At 43.4% G+C, this 22,507-nt stretch overlaps 1 protein-coding gene across 1 annotated transcript in view; it reads right to left on the reverse strand.

The window, feature by feature from the left end:
* Positions 1-14,121: 14,121 nt before the first annotated feature.
* TMEM178B (transmembrane protein 178B) overlaps positions 14,122-22,507 on the reverse strand; it is a 222,800-nt gene continuing 214,414 nt past the window's right edge. The window contains exon 4 of the mRNA XM_009887392.1: positions 14,122-14,913. Coding sequence (XP_009885694.1) covers positions 14,663-14,913 — 251 coding nt within the window. The 3' untranslated portion in view covers positions 14,122-14,662. The remainder of the gene's footprint in view (positions 14,914-22,507) is intronic.

Below are 22,507 nucleotides of genomic sequence, written 5' to 3' on the forward strand. Positions count from 1 at the left end.
GGAGTAGACAAGAGGGGGAGACTTTTAATTGAAAGGGTTTAAATGTCTCACGGCACCAAAGACGCTGCTGTACAGCCTTCACTTCCTTCGTTTGCCCTGGGGAAGGTTGCCAGCTTCTCTACCCCCTGGCCAGGTCTTTCCCTCTCCCGTTCTCTGCTTTGCTCTGCAGACTTTATTCACAGGAACAGGCAGGTCATAAGCTCTGGTAACGCAAGCGATTTCACTCAAAACGTGGCAAAAAAAGGCACATCCTCTGAGTTTTGAGGATATCACCAGGATTTCTCACTTCCTCAGCCATTAGTGACAGGGAAGAGGTTGAGGAATTTATGGTAGTATCAATGAGGTTTTTGACGGAGAATTCCCTTTCATGCTCCTCCATTCAGACCCTTCATTTGGTTCCTTACTGCAGTTGATATTTTAGACAGCACCTCTTTTGGGGGGCAGGAAGGATTCCATCCCGAGAACTGCAGGAGATTGTTTTTGTCACTACAACCCAAAGTCTGTTGCTGCAAAACATTCAGCTCTGGAAGAACTGTCAGCTAGAAGAATGTGCCACCTGGCAGGACGTTTTAGGTTCCTCCTTATATTTGACCGCGAGGTCTTGATAGGTACAACTGCTAAATTAGGTAAAACCAGCCAACAGACAATTTTAATATTTAACACCATATGCAACAAAATAATAACCATTTAAAAATAACTTGCCTGCTTTTTTTGTAATAGTTTAGTTCTAGGTTAATTAATTTAAAACTCATTGATTAAAAAATTAAAAAGTTGTGTTCTTCTCTTTGATCTACTTTTTTGCTTTTCCTCTGCTAGGACAGTTGAAAGCACTGTTGTCCTTAGTTGCTTTTTATACATTTGGGGTACTTTTTATACCTTTACATTTGTTATGAATACCCTGATCTTTGGGTGTGCAGCCTGGGAGACCTGCAGCCCAACTCTAGTTGTGCACTCAAAGCTGTACGGCAAATGTATGGCTGATTCGTTGTTCTTGGCCTGAGGATACAAGCGCAACGAGGAAGCACTAATATCAGTGCAGCATTGCGCCTGCCAGGTTTCCCAAAGCCTTTACAGCTGAGCACTGAAAACCCAAAAGAGTGTACTTCATATTCAGTTTTGTTTGTTTACTGGGGGAGGGTGGGGGGTAAACTACTGTGATGTCTCTATACATTTCAATCAAATCACAGATTTCTGCATGGTAGGTGACTCCAAAAGGGATTAATGGTGTCAGAGTACATGCAGTTGACAGGCAGAAAAACCTCCTCGTAAATAGTCAGGTTGAGATACTGGTTATGTTTGTAATGTTTTGTACAGTGTTTCTGAACAGAAGCCATCTAATCATTATTATTAGTGTTTTTTAAAAGAGCATTCCAATACCCCATAGCTCAGAGGCCACCCACCTTCCAGTTCTGCTCTTTGTCCTTCATCCTTCAGCTGGGGATGGGGGTGGTGAGAGGAGTCCAGCCCTGCTCCTGAGACAAGCAGACACAGCCGCTTAAAACACACAACATGATTTTTTTTTTATTTGTTTAATCAGTTTACATTCCACAATTGACAGTTTACTTATTTATTTTTTAATTTTCCATGAACAAGTTGTTTAGTTAGTTACCAGACAAGATTTTAATTGATGGAAATACAGTATTCTGTGCCAATCTGGATAAAACCAAAACCAAACAAAATCAAAACAAAAGGAAACTGTAAGATGTAGCCAGTTTTTTTCGGCAAAGTCCTGTGATGCTTTCTGCCACTTACGTCTTTCAAAGTGAAAAGGATTTGTTCATTCTCCCTGTTAGTTCCCTGATCTCAACCCTGCCATAAAATGATCCTTCAGGACCATGGTCCTGCAAACACTGATGCACCTACATAAACACCCGTGTGTCTGCAGATTAGCACCTTGGAGTAACGGAGCAAGAAGTTTGGGTTTGTTTCATGTTTAAACAACTTCTGTTCACCTCTTCTGCAACAGATTACAGGAAGAAATGGAAAGTACAATACACTTGATAAGATGCCACTTTACTCGTGAAATTAGCCAACACACTCACATCTTACCCGAACGACCTGACGCCAATAGTCAGTTGTTGTGGATGTATTGTTAGCACCGATGGCCACAAGAGCCACTTTGCCTCTTGCAGCAGCACAAATGTCAGAACCTCGCAGGACGTGTCACCCTCGATTACTTCTGACAACTCGATGTTACTACCCAAAACTCCTTAAACTCTGCATGGATTGGCTAAAAAGTGCTCCACTTGGTTGAGTGGCTGCATACACAGTTTGAATATCCTTGACAATGACCAAAACATAATCAGAAATGGACACATTTTTGGATTTTCAAAATATGCTAAACTTGAATATATTTTAATGTAATTCCCAATCTAGCAAAGCAATTAGGCATGTGCCTAGCTTTAAGCATGGCAATAGCATCATTAATGGGACATTCATGCTTGAAATTAGGCAAGTGCTTTTGTGCTTTGTGGGATCAAAGCTTTGTAGCATTGCTCTGATGAAGTCAGGATCCTGAGTGTCCTAATCCTGGCTTTCACATTTACAACCACTGCAGATTTGGATAAACCAGCTACGGTCTGGATTTTCAAAAGGGCTGAAAACAGAAGGTTCCACCTGCAGCTAGTCCAAGTTGCGAGGGGGCATCAAACCACTAGACATCAGGTCTTTTCCCAGGCTTTTGGCTTCCTGTCCCTAAACGGCTATAATACCTACCCGCCTCAGACAGGTCTGATGTGACTCATACTTGTAAAATTTTCTGAAGAGAAAATATGCCAGAAAAATGCAATGTATCAATGCATTTCTCTGAACAGGCCTGAGTATTGTGGCATTCTAGGTCTTTTCTAATCCAGCTTTGATACATGTGTACTGCACTTAGAGGAAACATAAACATCTGGCCAAGATGCATCCACATGACAAATGTCTTGTACCAGTCATATTATTTTACTTGGGAATGTCCTAGAAAAGTGCTGACATACTTCAATTTGCAGGCATTTAAGTGAATTATTATCCTAAGCCTCCCAAAGTGTCAATTAGAGACAGTGGGGATTGCAACTTTTGTCATCACCAAAGGATGGTTATGGGAGTTGTTTAATTTCTTCTGAGCAAAAAGATGCTTTTCCTTAAGGAAAAAAGGACCAATGAGGGAGACAAGGAAAGGGAACCCTCCAAAAACTTTTTGTCGGTGTGGTAGCTCATGGCTAGGGCGAACATTACTTGTGGCAGAAGAAATCCTAAAGAGCATATATCTGCATGAGATGCACCTACTGTGGATGGAAGAGAGTCCAGTGAGCCTGATTTCCCTTGTGCAAAACACTAGCGCCTTCACACAGGCGTGTTTTGCCATGCCTGCAGGTCTTTGCCATACGAGTGTGTGATGGCACAAGTGTGAGACAGCAATCAGTCTAACCCACAGCTCTGAACCGGCCAAGTGGCTTATGAGCAGCACGGTGGGAGCTCGCAAGGCAAGGTGACGCTTTAGCTCTCTGATGTGAGATGGCCACGGGTACCGCACCCATCCTCCTGCCTACCCCCTGGGATCTCATCCGTGCCCAGGCGTCGCTGCTGTCCCATGGGAGGCTGTGCATTCCCTCCCTGCTGCAGGGACACAGGAGTGGTTATGGCTTTCATTAGGAGGCGAGACAAGTTTTTTTAAGAGAAAGTGGAAAATTATCCAAGAAGATAATCCAAGTGCAGCATGGGGGTGAGGGGCCTCTTGACAAGCTACACCCTTGGCAAAGGCAGCCCAGCAGGGAAGAGAGTGTGCACAGCTGGATATGCAGGGCTGTTGTAAAGAATGGGAAAGACAGATAAACTGGGACAGAGTCACCCTTTAGACTCTCCTCCCATGTGATGTTGCACATTGACTTTATCATGTTTTAAAAGGAGGTTTCCTTTGACAGTACAACTCTGAAAAGCCTGCAAAACCCTCCTGGGACACAGTGAGTCAACAGCTTAAAGAGCAACCTTTGAGACTGCCACATCCCAGGGCTGCCCCTATCCCTCTCACAGAGAGGGAGGCAGAAGGGCGATGATGAGAATTTAGGAACATTCTGAAAAGTCTTGCAGAAAATGGTGCTGCATCCTTAAATTTGATTTATTCTCAAGCTCTTCCTCATTTCCAGAGTTCACTCTTAAAGCCTTTATTTCTTTTTCACAGACATCTCAAATAACAAAACAGTCACATATGCAAGAGTTGGTATGGAATGGGATTTAGAGAAAACATCTTTACAGGAAGCATCTCTATATTCTCACACAGAGGGAGGAAAAGAAAGAGGGAGAGAGAGATACATAACTGACTCCTCAAAAAAGGGAAAAGGAGAAGAGGAGAGGAATGTCAGAATGAAACAATACAGCTTGGCCAAGGTGGTACCATGCTGAAAAATAACTTTTGATCCCTGGAACTCAGCTTTATCTTCCACTTTCTCCTTAAATTATTTCCCTAAGTACTGGTACACAGTATTGAATCTTTACTTTACAGGTCCCTGCATGCTGGCTGAAGTGCCTCTTACCATAACCTTAACAGTAATTTTTAAAATTAAGTTGTTCTGAGAGATGGGTGCAGATTGTCAAGACTTAAATTTAGCTGTAGAAATAAATAGTAGTGACCATACAGTGGCACAACATCCAAAGTTCACTTAGCCCTGGAGTTTTCAGAAATCAGTTTAATTGTCCCACTCCTCTGACTGTGTTTGGTTTATTCAGGTAAAATAAGGGAATATACAAGAGGTCCAAAGTTCTTATACTGGGTCAAATTGCTGGTCCTTCCAGACAGACTTGCTATCCAAATTTTGGCTCTAAGGGATTCTCACCATGAGATGCAGATGTATGTTCAGGCTTGTCAGAGCAGCTTTCTGAATAATCCAGTCACAGTTCATTCTCTTGTTGAGTCCTCAGTTTAGTTTTTCTGAGGACAACTATAATCCCAACAATAAGGAATGAAATTGCAATCTCTTTAATCTCCATGTAAGCTGTTTGTAAAGCAGTTATTAACATTGAAAAAAAAATAGGAAACTACCCAAACTGTACCTTTGAGGGGAATTTTTTGATTACGACTACCAGCTAGAGAACCTTTTTCAGGCCAGTTTGGGAACAGAGCAAGAAAGTAACCTTTGAACAGCTTAGCTATTCAAACTTTCAGGATGTAAACTCACTCTTTGAACTGCTTCAGCAATGCCCAGGACTGACAGAGAAAGGTGAAGATTTCAAACCAAAGATCTCTGACCTCCAGCACTGGGACCACCCAATAGTCTGTGCCTGGAGACCACCACCAGGAACTCACCTCAAACGCCATTTCTAGGGTTGGGGCAAGCCCTATCCTTTGCAGTCATGTTGCAGTTCAGGAGGGGAAGGCTGCTGTGAACATCTCCTTTTGCTCCAGCAGTCTTCCACAATTAACATGTGCATTTTGCATGGTAAGCCAGGCCATGCACCTGAAGCACATGGCCACGGCTGATCTCTATATGGATGCTCTTCTGCACTAGGTCTCCGATTCATCTCACCAGGATTTAAGGTCTTTTACGATCTTGGGACCACCCAAGATAGGTGAATTGTCACTCTATGGAATGAGAGGGCGATTCTAAAGCTGACTCAGATGTCAGTTTTATACTGGTTCACCATCTAGAAGCGACTGTCTCTTCACTAACTATACAAGGAACCAAGGGAGACAAGCCCATTAACATAAAAAGCTCGGTTAAGTGCTTAAGATTAATGGGGATGAATTCAGGTCAGAGAATCCAGGCCTTTGTGTAGCTTGACTTCATCCCCAGAGGTGCTCCTCAAACCTAGTGCAGAAGAACAGCACCTGTACAAAGAGCCTCTTAATAAAGGATAAGTGAGTCTATTGCGACGGCTAGCATGGAATGGAAATTCTGCCGTGGCTTTTTCAGTCCATTTCTTTTCCTTAGAAAAGCCCTTGAGACCCAGTCCTGTGACTGGGTATACGTGGGTGGATGTGCGTGCTGCTGACTTTAGTGTGGTACCCCTCCTCAACTGGTGCAATGGCAGAATGAGGATTTTCCTGGGAAATAATGATTTTTAATTTGTTTTGATTTAAATCTGAGATACATGAGGATTGTGAAAAAGAAACAGTCCTTTGCCTGAAATTCTGTACATCAATCTCAGGTTATTTCAGGCAATCATGAAGCTATGGACATTTTTCATAAATTTACAAATATATATACATATATATACATATATACATGTATATGTGTGTCAGCCTATGGGCTAGATTTACCACTGCATTATTCCAGCCACACACAAGTATAATGGTTGTTTTTTACAAAAAGAGATTGGTATAAAGTTGGAGTGACTTAGCAGTGACTGTTCCTGTGTCTATGCAAAAGATCCTTAAGCGAGCTGACATGTACATCATATAAATAGGACCCAGTCTCACAGTTGTTAATGAAGCAAATTTCCCATTGATTCCAATAACCTGTAATCGTAGGGAATTTTACTTGAGAAAGAACTGAAAGTTCAAGCCCATGTTAGGTACAGTTTACAGCTTTGAAAGTTGTAGTATCTGTCACACTAGGCCTCAAAATGCTTTAAAATAATTTAAGTTACTTGCAGAAAAATATCTTCAATAGTCCCCAAATATGCTTTTCTGTGTAAGTAGGGGAAATTTTGTCCTGCAAAAGATCAAACAACAAATACATGAATATAAACACTCTAAGTGATGGAAATTGCTGTGTAAAAATAGTAACAGTTTAAATTAGATGTCTGTGATTGTTGTTGGTGCCCAGGAGTTATAAATAATTCAGTACACTCTAACTGAATAGTCTAAGGCTGCACTTTCATTTTATTGTTCTGATTACTTGAACCTTTTTCTTATGATCTATACGGTTAATGAATAACCCTTCATAAAAAAATGCAGCCTTATGCTCTACAGTCAGATGAAAACTATTCTTGGGATAAAATGTCACAAGAGCTTAAGCAAATTAGGAGCATGTATGTTTTTTAAAAAATTATGCAGACACCAAAGGCATTTACTGTTTTACCCCTATTCATCGTCTAAAGAGGAACTGGATGCTGAGGATCTTTTCTGTATCTGGCCCCAGGAGGCTGAGCCGTATCCGATTCATGCTCCTTGGTGTCTGCATCACTTTGAAACTGGGGCAAAACCTGCAGGTCACACAGGTTTTTGAAGACTTGGCTCTTTGTCTCATCTACCGCAGAATTGCTGTTGCTGTTTGGGTATTTCTGACCAGCTGGCAAAAATAACAAGGCCACTTGAAAGGAATTGCCTTTACAGAGATATTCCTGTGCCCTGCTGCCACAGATAGGGCTCAGAGCCACAGGGATGTGAAGCTCCCTGCTGTGCCGAGCGGCGTTAAGTGAGGTCTTCGTGCTGCTGACAGCCCGCACAAGCCCACTGCAGAGGGCAGAAATAAGACTCAGGCAGCGTCTTGCCGTGGTGCTGCTGCTCAGCACAGTGGGATTTTTACACTAGGGGACCACAACCTTTTCTTATTTGGAGGTGACTTGGTGCAATTTTTTCTCTTGTGACTATGGCCATCCGTGTTGAGAAGCACCTTGCAACAGAGGGTTGCAAGAACCAGCCTTGTGAATACCAAGGCTGTCCTTCTGATGGGAATTCAGGTTTTTCCCCTTAGCTTTATGCTCTCAGAAAGTGACACCCGTATGTACCGCACACGAGTGGTTAGTACCAAGGCCTGTGCCACTAGAAGGTAGTAAGGACTTGTGGACACAACTGCGTTTTTGGAGGTGGAATGGCTAGTTCAGGACTGCCTGGATCAGAAGTAGGTCTGTAGAAACCCTGTATCGAAGAGCACTGATGGTCAGCTCTGGAGACTCTTGCTGCAGTGTTTCAGGATGGTTTTGCCCTGAGCTGTTCACTGCCTCCTTTTTTTGCTGGATGTATCTGCCCTAAGGCCAAACAGACAGAAAGAAACACGTATTTGTGTCTCAGCTGCTTCCTTTCCCTGCATCTCTGGGATCAGAACAACATTAGCAACTCTTTCTTAAATACCCAAATACATTTTGGTGGTGAATACCCAATTTGTCCCAGTTTTATTGTGCTTCCCCACGTCTCTTCAGCAGATAGTTTCCATGCGATCTGCACGCACAACCTAACACGGACGCAAATGGCATCTGAATTGCATTGCAACTCCTGAGTTAAGTATAAAAGAATAGAAAACAAACTATTATGCTGTATTTTGCCATGTATTTTCTCTCTATATAGTACACATATTTACAGGTTACTAGCACCCACCTCGTGGGGTATGCATGCATGTGTGTCTAAGGAAGGAGGGGAGCGAGGGTGTCCATGTGTATACACCCTATGCAAGAAAACTTTTGAAGGAGTTTTCTGCCACTCTGCAGGAGTGTTAATCCACGAAGGAAAAATATAAAAATGCAGTCCTAGAAGGGACTGACAATTCCTCCTGCTGCTGCTGCTGCTGCTGCAGGTGACATTGGATCGTCCTCACCTAACTCTACCAATGCCCGTCAATTCTGACCTATAGCAACTGCTGTTTGGATTCCTTTTTTTCACTCCCCCACCTTTCCCTGGAGATAACCTGTCTGAGCCTCAGTTATTTTCATTGCAAGTCTTCCCTGAGCAAGGAAGGACAACTGATCTGTGAACCTGGAGTGCTTTACTAGAGGTGACCAGCATTTCATTTCCCTCGTGGCCCGTATTGAGGCAGTCATCTAGGCTCTTTCTCCAAGTCAAATCCTAAGCATGTGCAAGGCATACTGCAATTAAATTGACAGCACTGTATCAGGCTCCAGTTCTCCCCCTGATGTCAACAGGGAGCTTATCAGACCCGCCTCGCACCAGCAGTAGGTCGTTTGTTTTTAAAAGTGTTGCAATCTCTAACTATGGCTCTGAAGAAAGCTGTCAGATTGGAGTATTAGTGGGGCAGAAAAGACGGAAACCCTAAATCAGGGAGAAAAAAAGAAAAGCGTAACACTTGATGACCAAAGAGTAGATGTTGTGAGTGTGGAAGCGCGCATGTCATTTTCAGCATTAGCCAGGACAGCAGTAAAATATTTTCTGAGGCACCTGATCCAAAACTCACTGAAGCCAAGCAGAAGCTTTCTATGGACTTCAACAGATGCATTATATTCCTTGCTATTATTGGAAAAAGTGGGGCTATAACTTTTGAGCTAAGCCCTGTTTTTATGAGTTTTTCAGCTTAGACTGGCAGAATCAAGATCTTATGGATCTGACCTGGAGTTTGCAATCAAACTCTAGCCTTGTTTGAAAACTCCGCTGCTGACCTTGGAAATTCATTCATCACTAATCTTTACATGCCGTTTGTGCTTCATGCACACTTTTTACTCTTTGTCTCTCAGCAGTGCCTGGCAATTGTTCAGAGCTGTCTCAGTTTTTCACCTTGAGTCTTCCCTTGCTGGCTAGATGAGCACAGCAGTATGGGCCATGAAAGAGTGCAAAACCTGGGGGCAAGGAAATGCAGCGTTGGTTTGTGTGAATGTGCCTGAGCACTCCTATAGCCGTTCTAGGCCTACGTAGAGACACACAGAAGAAAGAGCCCGAATAATGTATGTCTTTATTTAAGCTATACTTGGTAACATATTATTTCCTCTCCATTTCACTGCTGGCAGTTAGCTTGGCACTCGAAAATTAAGGACAGATTACAGTGATTTTCTTCTAAGCTCTGCTTATCAGTGGGGCTTCAGGGATGAGCCTGACTCAGAGATGCAGCATGGTGGGTCAATGGACAGCCAAGGAGACACAGTCTTCCAGGAACGCTTGGGAATCTGAGATACCCCCTGCATATCAATCCTCTCCCTCACCAATGTTCTTTTATTCACCATCCAATGAACTGCACAGCTAACATGCCGTAGCTAAAAGTGGTCCCAAATGACTCGCATCTACAGGAAAGCAGAATATCTGCACTCTCATGGTCGCCTCCAAGGAAGATGAGGATCCTCTGTTTAGAGGACTCTGAGGAGGTTTTTTTTTTCCTTTCATTTGTTACTGCAGCTGGAATAACATTTAAAAAAGCAATAGCAATTTTTCAAAAGCAGTATTTCAAAGAAATCACTCTGGTCACTAGTGGTTTGTGATCCACTTGTGACTGTCCCTTGGGTAGAATGAAAGAAAAAAAAAGCCCAACTAGAAATACGACTGGAGGGACTGTACTGTTTAGATCAGGGAAGATCAGTTGTGTTTTTGCAGAGCGGGAGAAGGGAGAGATGATATTTACAAGTGGCCAATGGGAGTCAGGAATTTTAACACGCAAACAGCTTTAGCTTGAAGAAGAAGGTGTCCTATACAGTACCTAAGATACAGGGCACATGGACTCCTGCCATGTAGCCCCCTCTACGTACACAGTGCCCCCGGCAGGGATGGACAGCAGAACCCCCTGTAGCTAACTCGCTGCGGTCACAGGATAACTTCACTGTACAATAACCGAGAGTCACTACACATAAAACCTCAGCCTGCAGGTCACAGTGGGTTGAGCCAGTTCATCCTGCATCCCTGGGACTGGTATTTCATGACATCTGCATTCGCTGCAGTCAAGTTCCTCTGTGGTCTCTGGAGCATAGAGACGCGTTATCTCAGCAGTGCAACACGAAAGGCCACGTGCGGGAGAGAGCCTGCCAGCTACGGGCCCCGTGTTACAACCTCACAGAAAGGGAGACCAAACACCCGCTGATACATCAGGCTGGGACAAAAGTGTCACTTTATCTACAAGGTAGGAAAAGAAGAGCGGGGGTGGACTCTGCAGGAAACTGAACATCATCCAGGAAAACACATTCTTAATTTTAAGCATATGAATAGTCTACCGAAGTTAAGGGGATTAGTCACATGGTCCAAGTAAAGCACATGCTTAGGCGCTTCGCCAGAGCAGATCTGAAGGACGAGGTCAAGCCCCTTAATGCTGAGATCACAGCTAACAGATTTCTAATTAACTACTCCTCTAACTATAAAACCAGACATTAGTCAAAAAGCTTGACTCTGTGTTCAGAAAGATATTTCAAAGCATCCCAAAAATGCAGAATCTCAGACTAGATGGGAATGTGCTTTGGCTCAGGATAGACAGAGACACTAACCATTGTAAATTTGGATCTGGATGTATTTTGAGTCAACCCTTATCTAAAGATGAGTCTGAGCCAAGAGAAAGCATGGTGGGGCTGAGAGCCCCCTTCAAGGGTATTGAAACACGCAGGGCTCCTCCCGGTTCTGCAAGTAGCACAGAGGGAAATTCACACTATCCCAAGGGGGGGTTGCCCTTATTTGAGGCAAAGATGAGAGAACTGGTGTTTGGACAAATGGTCCCTTAAGGAATCCGATTTGAGATAAGGTTATGAGATCATCTGCTGCTTCACACACTTACTCCCATAGTTTTTAAGAAGCTCCATAGCCACACAGGCCTTACAGAGCCTATGCTATAGCAGGTGGAAAATCACAGAACTGGTCTAAAGATCCAGGGTTAACATTTGTCTGTTGTAAATAAAAATAATCCTAACTCTCTTCCACCATTGGCACAGACAGACAAACACACAGGCTCATACACAGCTTGTAAACCAACACCGTAAGAGGATACTTCGTCAAGGCAGAACTATTTTCCTGCCAGCTGCAGAAAGAAAGGAAAGCTTTTAGAATCCATGAAACAGCAAAATAATTTCAATTTCTTTAAATCTTCCTGCTATATCGCTTTCAAAACTGTACTGCAAAAGAATATACCCTGTGGGTCATCACGGACCACACAAGACTATACATCATCACAGGAGCTGTCATACTGCTTTCCATGCCACAGGGCCTGATGGTGGACTCCAGCTAGATTCTGCTGTGCCCTTCGGTTTACCTGGGTCATTCCAGGTACCCGTATTCACATGAAACACCTTCCCTATTGCACTGAGCACTGCAGAGGAGGAAGAAAGTTTGCGTTCAAAGCTGTTTTAGTAAAACAATTGCCGTTTTTCTAAAGCATTAATCTCTTTATGAGAAGATGGCTTTCACAATTTTTTTCATCTTTTGAAAAATTTCACAAAATTTTTTATAGGTCTCTTTTGGTTTTCAGTTATTGATTTTCTGCTTTCAGTTTTCATTTAGCTTTCCAAGAGCTGTTTTTATTTTTAATTTCCTTCTGCACTCCAATAGTCATTCATCAGCCTCCTTACCTACTAGGCACTTGCACAGTTAAACGGTTTCAAAGCTTTTCAAAACCACTCTACTTGAAAACCTTGCCAGAAAAAAAGCAATAAACCAATCTACTTAAAAAGGAACTTTCTTCAAAAGGCATTTTCAACATGAATAAATAAATACATTCTCCAGTCAGATCTAATGGAGAATGAAATGACAAAACTTCAGTTGCCAGGGGTGGCACTTCAGTGGCAACACACTGGCTTGGCAGCTGGCATTGGCATGTTTGGAGAATTTGTAGACCAGAGAAAGTAAAAGCTAGGTAGTTGAGCAAGAATGAAAGCAACTCAAATCTACCCTACTCCAAAATGCCCTCCAGAAACGTCATTTCTTTGGGCACTGTTAATAAAGCAACATCATCACATAAGGTGTAACAAGGAAGGGAGGCAGGGCTGGGAGGGGAATAGCTGGCTATGCAATTGTATTGCATAAGAATTACTTGTTGGTTGGATTTTTTTAACCGAACAAAATACTGTTCCTTGCCAGCTGTGTGAATGGCACGACCTGGAAATTAATGCCTTGATTTATGTGCAGCAGGCACAGCTTCAACAGGTTGCCTCCTTCTACCGATGAGTTTTCATAGATGCAGAGGATGATTTTTATTGACTAATGAGGACTGATGGCATGCAGCTGTCATATAAGAAAGGATTGCTGGTACTATCCCTGAATTAAGAGCATGTTGGGTTGGGGTTAGTTTTGGGGAGGCCTCTTTTCTTTGCCCTGTCTCCCTTTGCCTGTATGTTTGTCAGTGGTATCCTTGCTCCTCATATGGCCATTCAGTCATCACCTCTTCAGACTCCCTTTGGTTACGCCCTTGACCCTTCCTCCCCACCTCCCCCTCAGCCACGGTTCCCCTGCGAGGACCCGCTGCCCTCACAGCCAAAATGCTTTGTTTCCCCTAATGGCATTCACCCACCTCTCCAGACTTGGCTGTTCCTTTAGCTCTTCTGGGACCTATGACCTGAACAATGGGAAGAGTGGAGTGAAGGAAAAAGGAGACAATGGGAAGAGGAGTAGCAGGACAAAGAGAAAGACCAAAAAAGAGAGAGGGTCCCATTTGCAGATTCACAATTATATCATACAACGCTTGAGCTCATGGGGAATGGATCTCTTTGCTTCCATCTGTACACAGTTCTCCCAGATGGAGAGTGGAGATGTCCAGTGAACCGGGGTGGTTTCCAAAGATGTGGGAAGGTCTTATTTGGCATACATGAACACAACAAGAGGCATCTCTTACTTCTCCCTTAGCTCCCCTTTTCTCCTCAGCAATGGCTTTTGCCCAGTTGACTTAAACATCCAAAACAGAAACTTGATGAAATCCCACTCCAGTAAGTACCTGGGAAGAACAACTGCCAGGGCTCCCCCCACCTCCCTTCTCCCTGGTCGTCCTTCCCCTGGATCCACCATCCTGAACTCTCAGGCACTCCATGAAAACAAAAAAACATCCTGAAATCCACCAGAGGAGACATGCTGTCTTAGACCTGACGGGTTTTCTCACGCTTCTGCAGTTGCAGTGCCTCAGTCTTGGGCCACAAACACAGCATGGATGGTTTAGTGGACAATCACATTGCAATGTTTTAAAATTTTCTTTTTCTTAAAAAAAAAAAAAAAGAGGGAAGAAAAAGTTATACACACATGTATCACAGCATTTTCAAAAGGCCTTCTGCTGCATTTATGTTAGCAGTTCAGCCTCAGTTGTAAGCCTGGATGTAAGGCAGCTGGAAGATTAAAACTGCATTGTTGGAAAGTCCGCTGAGATGTCCTCATGGAGTTTTTTTTTGTTGTTTTCTGTTTTTATTTTGTTATATCCTTTTGTTATTGTTATTATTATTTTCACTTGTTTGCTTCTTTCTAAAGTTTGGCAGGCAAAGAGAAAATGCTTTTCTGCTTTTCCCCACACGTTCTGTCCATTTTGTTCTCTATGTTTTTAAGTGAAAAAAAAAAAAACCAAAAAACCCCAAAACTAATGACAGGGCAGGCTTCTGTCATTTTGTTTTAAGAAAGAAAAAGAAAGTGTGTGGGTTTCTGATAATGGCCTTGAGGAGGCACGTTGTAGAGGTGTCTGAAATGCTTGATTTGTTCCTTTGCTTGCTGTTTGCATTTTCCCTTCTGGCTGCAATGGACAGGCTTTTTGTCATCGCCCCCCCACCCCTTCCATGTCCTGTACAGATTCTGGTTCCAGGTCCCCCACACGACCCCCCTGTTCCCCTTCCCAGATGGCAGTAGGTAGGTGCAACTGTATGTTCATTTGACCTCTAAGGTATAATGCTGAAGTTTAGAGTTGGATGGAAGAGCCATGTGAGAGAAAAGCTTTCCCATCGCTGTGAGAAAGAACGAAGCAACACAGAGTCCGGTGGAGATGTGAGTGCCGTGTTGGACTCAGCTTTACCTTGGCACTGGCATTAATTTGATATTTTATATATATATATAATTATATATACATATATATGCATGTATAGGTATACATAGACATATATATATATATATATGTATGTGTGTGTGTGTATTTGTTTGCTATTTCTTTTAGCACACTGTCCCATTCTCAGGTCTAGATTTGGGGCAGTTGGTCCTGGGGACAGGTTGGACAGAAGGGGCCAGAGTGCAGAAGAAGCCAGAGATAAGAGTGAGGCCCAGGCCCCCCCACGCACAGAACATGGACCAGCCATAGCCATGGCTGATGTCGTCGGGAAGTCCGTACAGGTAGCGGGGGTAGCGGGAGAGCTCAAAGTTGATTCCAGCCACGCAGGTGCACAGTGAAATGATGCAGAAGGTTCCTGGAGGAGAGCGGGAAGGGGAGAAGGAGGAAGGAAAAAAACAAAGAGAAGTTAGAAGAGTGATAGACACACCACTTTCCGAGCTGCCTGAGAAGAGCTGGTGCAAGCAGTAAGGAAATACCTAAGGGAAGATGTTCATATAGAAAGTGGCTTAGTCTAGCGGCTCCACAGGGAACAAACTGAGTGCCAGCAGAGCCTTGAATATTGATCTGATGCTGAACAGAGCTGTATGGAGAAACTTCAACAGGAACAGTTTTTTCATTATGAGCACTCCCTTGGGAACCAGAATGCTTCATGAAATCATTGATTTTTCTGGAATTTTGCTTTAGACAAATACAGACTGAATTGTTATGTTTCAATATTTTTGGGGGAAAAAAGCTTGAGGTTTTTTTGTTTAATTTCAATTTTTCAGTGATGAATTTTATAGAAGAAAATATTACAAAATACTTGACATATTCTCACTCTGTTGAAACATACATTTGAAATTACTTGGAGACATTTTTTTCAGACTTTTCTTAAATCAAAATCTAAAATCTTTCATTATACACCCCACTTTTAAATATCACTGTCAAAATCATAAAATCCCTCAGAAAATTTGCATTCTGCCCTCTGCATGACTCCAGTCCCAATCTAGATGCCCTCTGCAGTGTTGGGGAAATCTTCAAAGTATCCTGTTCTTGTTTTCCATCTCTGCAGCAATATTTCATTCCTTCCTGAGAACACTGTGAGGACAGGCTTCATAACTCTGTCAGGTGATAAGTGTTACGGAAAGTTAAACATTTTGGATGAGGCTGAACCTTAGCCCACCCAGATGAGTCTAATTTTGATCTTTGGCCTCCAGCTACATCAAAGCTAAACTCTGAGCTCCTGAAATGTCACAGTTGCTACCCACACACCAAATAATGGATAGCTGTGGACGCTATGCGTCTGTCTCAAGAGATAACAACTAAAGTCAACATCAAGTTGGTAGTTTATTTTTCCTTTCTAATTCCTCCCTATGGGGGCATCTCCAAATTGCCTGGTGATCCCTGGGCACAGACAGCATATTGCAGAATGTGTGCTATAGTAACACGTGTGGCATGTCCCGTGTGTCGTTCCGCTGTCCATGCAGAGATCGGTAGCGTGCTATGGGTGCTACCTGTGCAGCACTTTCTGTATCTTTTCACCTAGCAGCTGCTGGTGAGGAATCTCCTACGCTTCCTGGTTCCATCCCTAAAATAGTACAATCTCCCAGAGCAGTCACAGCCAGCCTGGTTTTAGTGTCAAGCTCTTTTCTTCTGGTGCACTTGCCTCCTTCTATTCCTTCCGGCTCCTGCTTCTCTTCTGCAACACTTTTCCTGTTATTTCTCTCCTGCTTTGCTATTTTTAGTTGCAATTGCATTGAAGAAATGGATTTTACATTCCCCGCCCTGAAGACACAGGTAACATTATGTGGCAAAGCCACCTGGAATTAGGCTCAGAAACTGGAGGCATTTGTAGAAACGTATATACCGCCAAAAATGTGTGGGCTTCTACCATAGTCACCTCCTTTACTTAGTAGGCATATCACACAGGTCTAAAATCTGCAGGCAAATCTCTGTCACAGACCTGCTGTGAGACCACTGTCATGTCCCTCTCTCTGTTCCATCTTCTGATCGCTGCCTTGTCTATTTGGACTGTCTTTTCTCCAATGTGTTTTGGAGGGCCACTTGTAGATGCTCTCTGTTGTAAAGGTCAGGGAATATGGGAACTCTGGGTGCATCCTCTAATGCCATATGTAGCTATATGTAACCAGGTGGCCCAGGTTATTCATAAGTACTCATATTATGATAGTGCCACAGGGTACCAGTCAGGTACCACAGTGAGTTGCTGCGGTAGGTACTACAGTTATTTAAATAAATAAAGACTTATATAAGACAATTAAATAAAGACTGCCTTCCTGCCTCACAGCAGCGCCCAATTAGTCTACAATCAGCGCTCTGGACTTTTGCAAAAGTCTTGTGAGACCCCAGGCCCTGGAGCAATTTTCAGAGATGTCCTACACTACTTCAAAGCACAGAGCAGGATAAATGGGGAGGTCTCCCTCCCAGAATCCCTTACTCAAAAAAATCAGTTTTTTTTATTAGAGACCACACTCCCCTTCTGTGTTTTAACTCATCACTTAGGTTATCCAGTAACATGAAGGTGTCTGGCAAGAACACAGTTGTTCCCTGTGTGACATGTCAACATGACACTGTAGGATCGGGGAGACAGCAGGATCCATCAGAGCCACTGTGCTCTGAACCAAGCTCCGTGGCTCATTTCAAATGGCTGTGGTTAGAAATGACGTGAAAAGCCCTTCTTTGCTAGCAAGAACATGATAATTTCAGCGCTCTCGAAATATAAGATTGTTAAGAGAGGTGGGTGGGAAAATCTGTGTGGCCAGACTGAAGCGGCATTTGCTAAGTACAAAAGGGAAGGAAACAACTTTGGATTTCAAATACTCCCTGTGCTTTCACACTTTGTCTTGGCTATTTTGATTACAAGCTCTTTGGTGCAACAAGCATTGCTTACTCTTTGTATTCAAACAGTGCCCAATATACTGGCACTCCACCTTGCTGCCCGATAACGTACGAACAATAAAGAAGAATGAGTAACAACAATAGAGAATAAAGCAAAGCATGAGCATGAGACTTCTTTAAAAAAAGGCTGCCCCCATCCTGCCCCTTCGCTGGAGAATGTGCTAATCCCACGGCAATAAATAATGGCTGCCATGCACAACGCTAGAGGATGCATAGCATGGTTCTCAGCCAGTTCTCATCCTGCACTGCTTGTGCAGGATGTCTTGTACAGCACAGGTTTATCAGCCTCCCTAGTGCTATTCATTGCAGACACAAAAAATGCCAATTTATACCACCTAGAGGAATCTTTATGGCCATTATATGAGTCCTATGTGTTGTTTGTATTCAGCCAAGCAAGGAGGTTCCCACTCGTAGTTAATCTGGCCTCTCACCAGGACAGTTACTGATGGAAACTGCGTACGGTAACTCCCTTTGGACTGTTCGGTAGCTTTTGCTCATGAACTGGCAATCATAACACAAAGGATCATCCTTGCAAATTGCACAATTGTTGGCCATCACAGTGAAAAAGTCATGGATGGAAAGGATGCAGAGACTGAGCTCACCCTTGGAAATGCAGCCGCTGCTAGTCTGGGTAAGACACAGAGCTGGGATGGCCCAAGGTGGGAGGCTGTCGCTCCTGCCCATGACCCTACCTGCGCTATGGACACAGCACTTCAGAGACCCCAGGACTGCAGCAAGTCTTGAGCATCCCCAACCTTGAGATTCTTTCTTTCCCCAGAAAACAAACTGAACCCTTATTCACTTTCCTGGCAGGTTCTTGCCGTGAGTGAGGTGCCCCCCTACATGTGCACTAATGCCCCACATCCCTGGGCAGTCACAGCAATACAAACTTTTCTTTTTTTTGTGACAAACACTCCCCATAACTCTGGCCCAAGCAGATGACCAGACCTGAAGGCTGGTGGTCCAAGGCTCAGCACTTCCACCGTGGCACTGACAAACAGAATGTGAATGACAGGCGGTAATAAGAGCTCACCAGTGATGCGCTGGTACGTGCGCTGGACGGGGGAGATAAAGACCATCTCCGTTAGCAGTTGGGGAGAGCAGAACGTGCTAAGTTCTTTGTGCTGGGATTTACACGGTATCATCCTGAGCGACACACTAACGAATGAGACAAGGCAACGGCGGTGTTTTTGACAAAGGAAATTCACGTGTCATTGCAAAATGCTTCAGTCAGGTGAGAGATGAAATTTCACGTAAGGCCATGTCTGCACCACAGTAACTGTTGTTTGACATGTAGTCAAACCTCCCCCCTGACTCTTCATCAGACAGCTGCCCTTCCTCTAGGGCAGGTTTTGACGGTACCTGTCCTGCTAACGGACTGATGATCAACAGTGGTTTGAGCACCCGAGCAATTAAATACCTCATGGCTATCTTGCGCTTTTCCTTCTTATATATCATGGAAGAAGAATATTAAACATTATACTGAACGTCTCCTCCATTTAAACTGGAAGGTTTTTTTTAGAACAAAGATGAACTTATTTGCTATATATGTGTACAAGATTGGGGTTCTGCTATTCTTGCTGCAGGGGCAGACATGGTCAGGAGAGAGATGGCTGGGAAAGGTAATACCATTGTTGGTCAAAGCCTGATTCAGTGTGGATTATGAGTCAGAACCCTTTGCTGTAGATGTTTGTAAGCATGATTTTATCAAGCAAAGCCGTGGGCCTCTGCTGCTAGGAATTCTTTTTTTTGGGGGGTAAATGTCCCTTTTCATTCCAATTAGCCTGGCTGTGCAAGGGCTGCAATGCCTCCATTTGCAGTTTTCAAACCTCCCCTCCAGGGGAGAGCATGACTGCTTGTGAGTGGACGGATTTAAACACAAGCAGGCTCAAACCGTCCATACCAAATATGTTTGAATTTTGCCTCAGCCTAGTGCCCCCCTGAACCACGTCCTTCGTGCACAGACCTGGCTCGGCTTCCAGACTGATAGAGCTTGAGAGTTTTCACAGCGTCCGTGGTGTTTTGTGGACAAGAACTGCTGACTTTCTTAGATACACTGCAACTGAAGGTGAATCTTCATGGTGCTGGTACACAAACAGACCCTGCTAGCAGGAGCTTCATCTAAACTCCCTAGTATTAGCGATGAAGTGTCTGACTGTAGCCTGAAGGAGACATCAGCAATTTGAAGTCAAGGGAAATCCAAAAAGCCAGTAATTACAATGATCTGGTCACCAAGCCCACCTCTGAGACCCTCCTCTCTATAAATCATTTTTCTCATTATTTGGAAAACATTTCTTCCATGTCTGATAGAACAGTGCTCGTTCTCTCCCTTCCCATCACAACAGGCAGAAATGACTCATGAACTAACTGTGCTGTCAGATGAACAAAGTAAACAAACAAAAAAAACGGATTCTTCTCTCTTTCTGGTTTTGGTTGGTTTTTGGTGGTTTTTTTTTTCAGAGAGAAAAATTCTAAGTATTACTTATAAACACTAGTAGATAAAAAGAGAAACACAAAGTTACGGATCCTAAGATGTCCTCTGAAACCAAGCAGTTCTCAAATAAATGTGAATCTCCACCGTTTAAAGTATTTCTAGTAGCTGCGATTGATGGCAGTTTGTGGCCACTAATGTCTTTGGAAGGAGTGCTGTTTATTTAATTATCATCACTTTTTTATTATAGGGTTATGGGGAAAAAAAATCTCACAAGTGAAACAACATTATCTTTACTTTCTCTTTGCCCTACTAGTTTTTACTATTTTCAAGGTACATCAAACAAACAAATAAAATGAGGCCTGATCCTAAAGTGGAGTGTGTACCATTAGCTATTTAAATTATATCACAATCAAATGAAATTATTAACGAATAAACCGAATTCCCTTCCAACACAGTGGTGACAAAAGCCTTTTGCAGGGAGCAGCTTTGCAGTAAACTCCTTCTGTGCATGGATTAAACGCCTCAGCAGCACGCAGCTCTTGAGAACACTTTATTGCTCTGTGCATACACGCATAGAATATAAATTATTGCTTAATTATGTACTGTTCCAGCAGAAGCAGCTTGCAGCATCACCGATAGGTTGCAGAATAGCAAGGGGTTTACTGGAAAATTGCCCTTATAAAAAAAGCTGAGATGGAAAGAGAAGTCTGACTGGGTGATGGAGATTTAGTGCGGTGTCCTTGTGAGACGATAAACCCACCTGGGCTGGAACTTAATACATTTTTATTTTATACTGAGAACCAGTGTAAACTGCGGGGTCTATAGCAGTGCTATGATATTGCATTATAGCCACTGTCAGAATGTGGTTTGCATTTGGCCTTCGGCCTCCTACCTCAAAATGTACCAGCAGCATCCGTACCCCACCGGAGCTGTACGCCTGCTGTGTGTTTCTTCAGCAGCAGTGCCTGCTTGTCTATCGAATTGCCACTGCTCAAGCCATAATATGTTATGGCATCAGAGGACTATGTATCCTCTGTCACAACTGAAAATACTCAATGGGTAGCATCCTTAGGCTCATATAAATCAGTATAGTATATGGAACAATAGTACGGGAGCTGAGGGCTGAACTCCAATTTGCTTTGCTGGTACAACTGACAGTCAATCTAATATTGCACATTATAGCACCCTGCAGATTTGCACATGGTGCCATTTCTGCTACCATATCCCACAGTGCATGGGACTGCTCCAGGAGTGGATACCCATGCTGTGCACTATTGGCAGCCAGTGAGCGCCAGCTATGAGCAAGCACCCTCTGAAGATGTGAGCTGGCACGTAAGGGAAAAGCAATACTACTTAGCTAAAGGCACGTTGTTTTGATAAAATGGACTAGGGAGAAACAGGGGAGTTAATCAAAGCCTGAGTTGAATAGCCCTCTGATTACTTTAGCAATGGTGATTCGTGACCCACCCAAAATAACCTAGCAATAATAAGGTGACTTGACTACAGCCATTAAGCAAACATAATGGCTCGTGAACTGGCAGCCACAACAGAGGAGGCAGCAAAAATTGTGCCACTTGTAGTAGTGGGATGTGATGCAGTATTTTACTGGGAGCAGAAGGGAAAGAAAGGAAGAGGATGTCTTAATGTCAAAAATGAAGAAACATCCTAATCAAAGGTTACTGAAATTATCTCATCGCGGTGCTGGCAAGCACCTTGCGTGGCAACACAAAAAGGCTGCTGGCAGGTTTCTTTCATCCCCTGCAGTATGGACCTCCCAGGATGGCGCAGGAAGAGGCTAAAAGATTAAATGGAAAGGGGCACTGGAGGTCTGAGCAAACTCAAAGTGACTCCATCACATCTCAGATTTGCCAGATGACAGGACACAGAAGTTTAGTATCAAACTGTACCTCAGGCAGGTGCTACCCAGCCTAGCATTTGCCAGAGCTGAAGAGAAACTTATGGAGTCAGGTTGGGTTTGCCTTGTCACACAACATCTCCCATAGCATGGGGAATCCATACACCACATCGCATTTGGTCTTTTAGCAATGAAGTCATTCTGCTTCTCTCCAAATAAGGTCTTTTTCTTCCAGTCAAAAAATTGAACCTCTCTCAGAAGGAAACTCAGAGGGTTTGTGGAATCTTTCTTTGTAAGAAACCTTAAATTGCTGAAAAGTCTTCAGACAGATGTTTTTCAAGACAGATGAGACTGGAGAACAGACACAGCACGAATAACTTCAGTGCACCCTTCTTCCATGCTGGCTAGTGTGTGCAACTACAAATACTCTTAGAAGGAACACTTTCAGGGCTGAAAGGGTAGAGTTACTTGCATGCCTTTTTAATAATTTTCTTTGCTGAAGGCATTAATAAAAAAGCCATCCGGAGCTCTGGATGACAGTGGTGGCTACCTGATTTGGATATTTTCCCCTTCCGGTGCTGGAGGCAAGCCTATCCATTCATTTTTTCAAGTGTCCAAAGGACTCTTTGGTTGTACAATTTTCAGTTGTTTGTACTGAATGTGAACTGAAGATCTTTGCTGCAAAAGGCTCTGGGCTGTATTACTGTTTCCCTGAGCTGACTTGCCAGGAACAGAAAAATGCTTTCCGTATGTGTTAAGTGATAC

The sequence above is a fragment of the Charadrius vociferus genome, unplaced genomic scaffold (assembly GCF_000708025.1).
Source record: "Charadrius vociferus isolate BGI_N301 unplaced genomic scaffold, ASM70802v2 scaffold196, whole genome shotgun sequence".
Taxonomy (NCBI): domain Eukaryota; kingdom Metazoa; phylum Chordata; class Aves; order Charadriiformes; family Charadriidae; genus Charadrius; species Charadrius vociferus.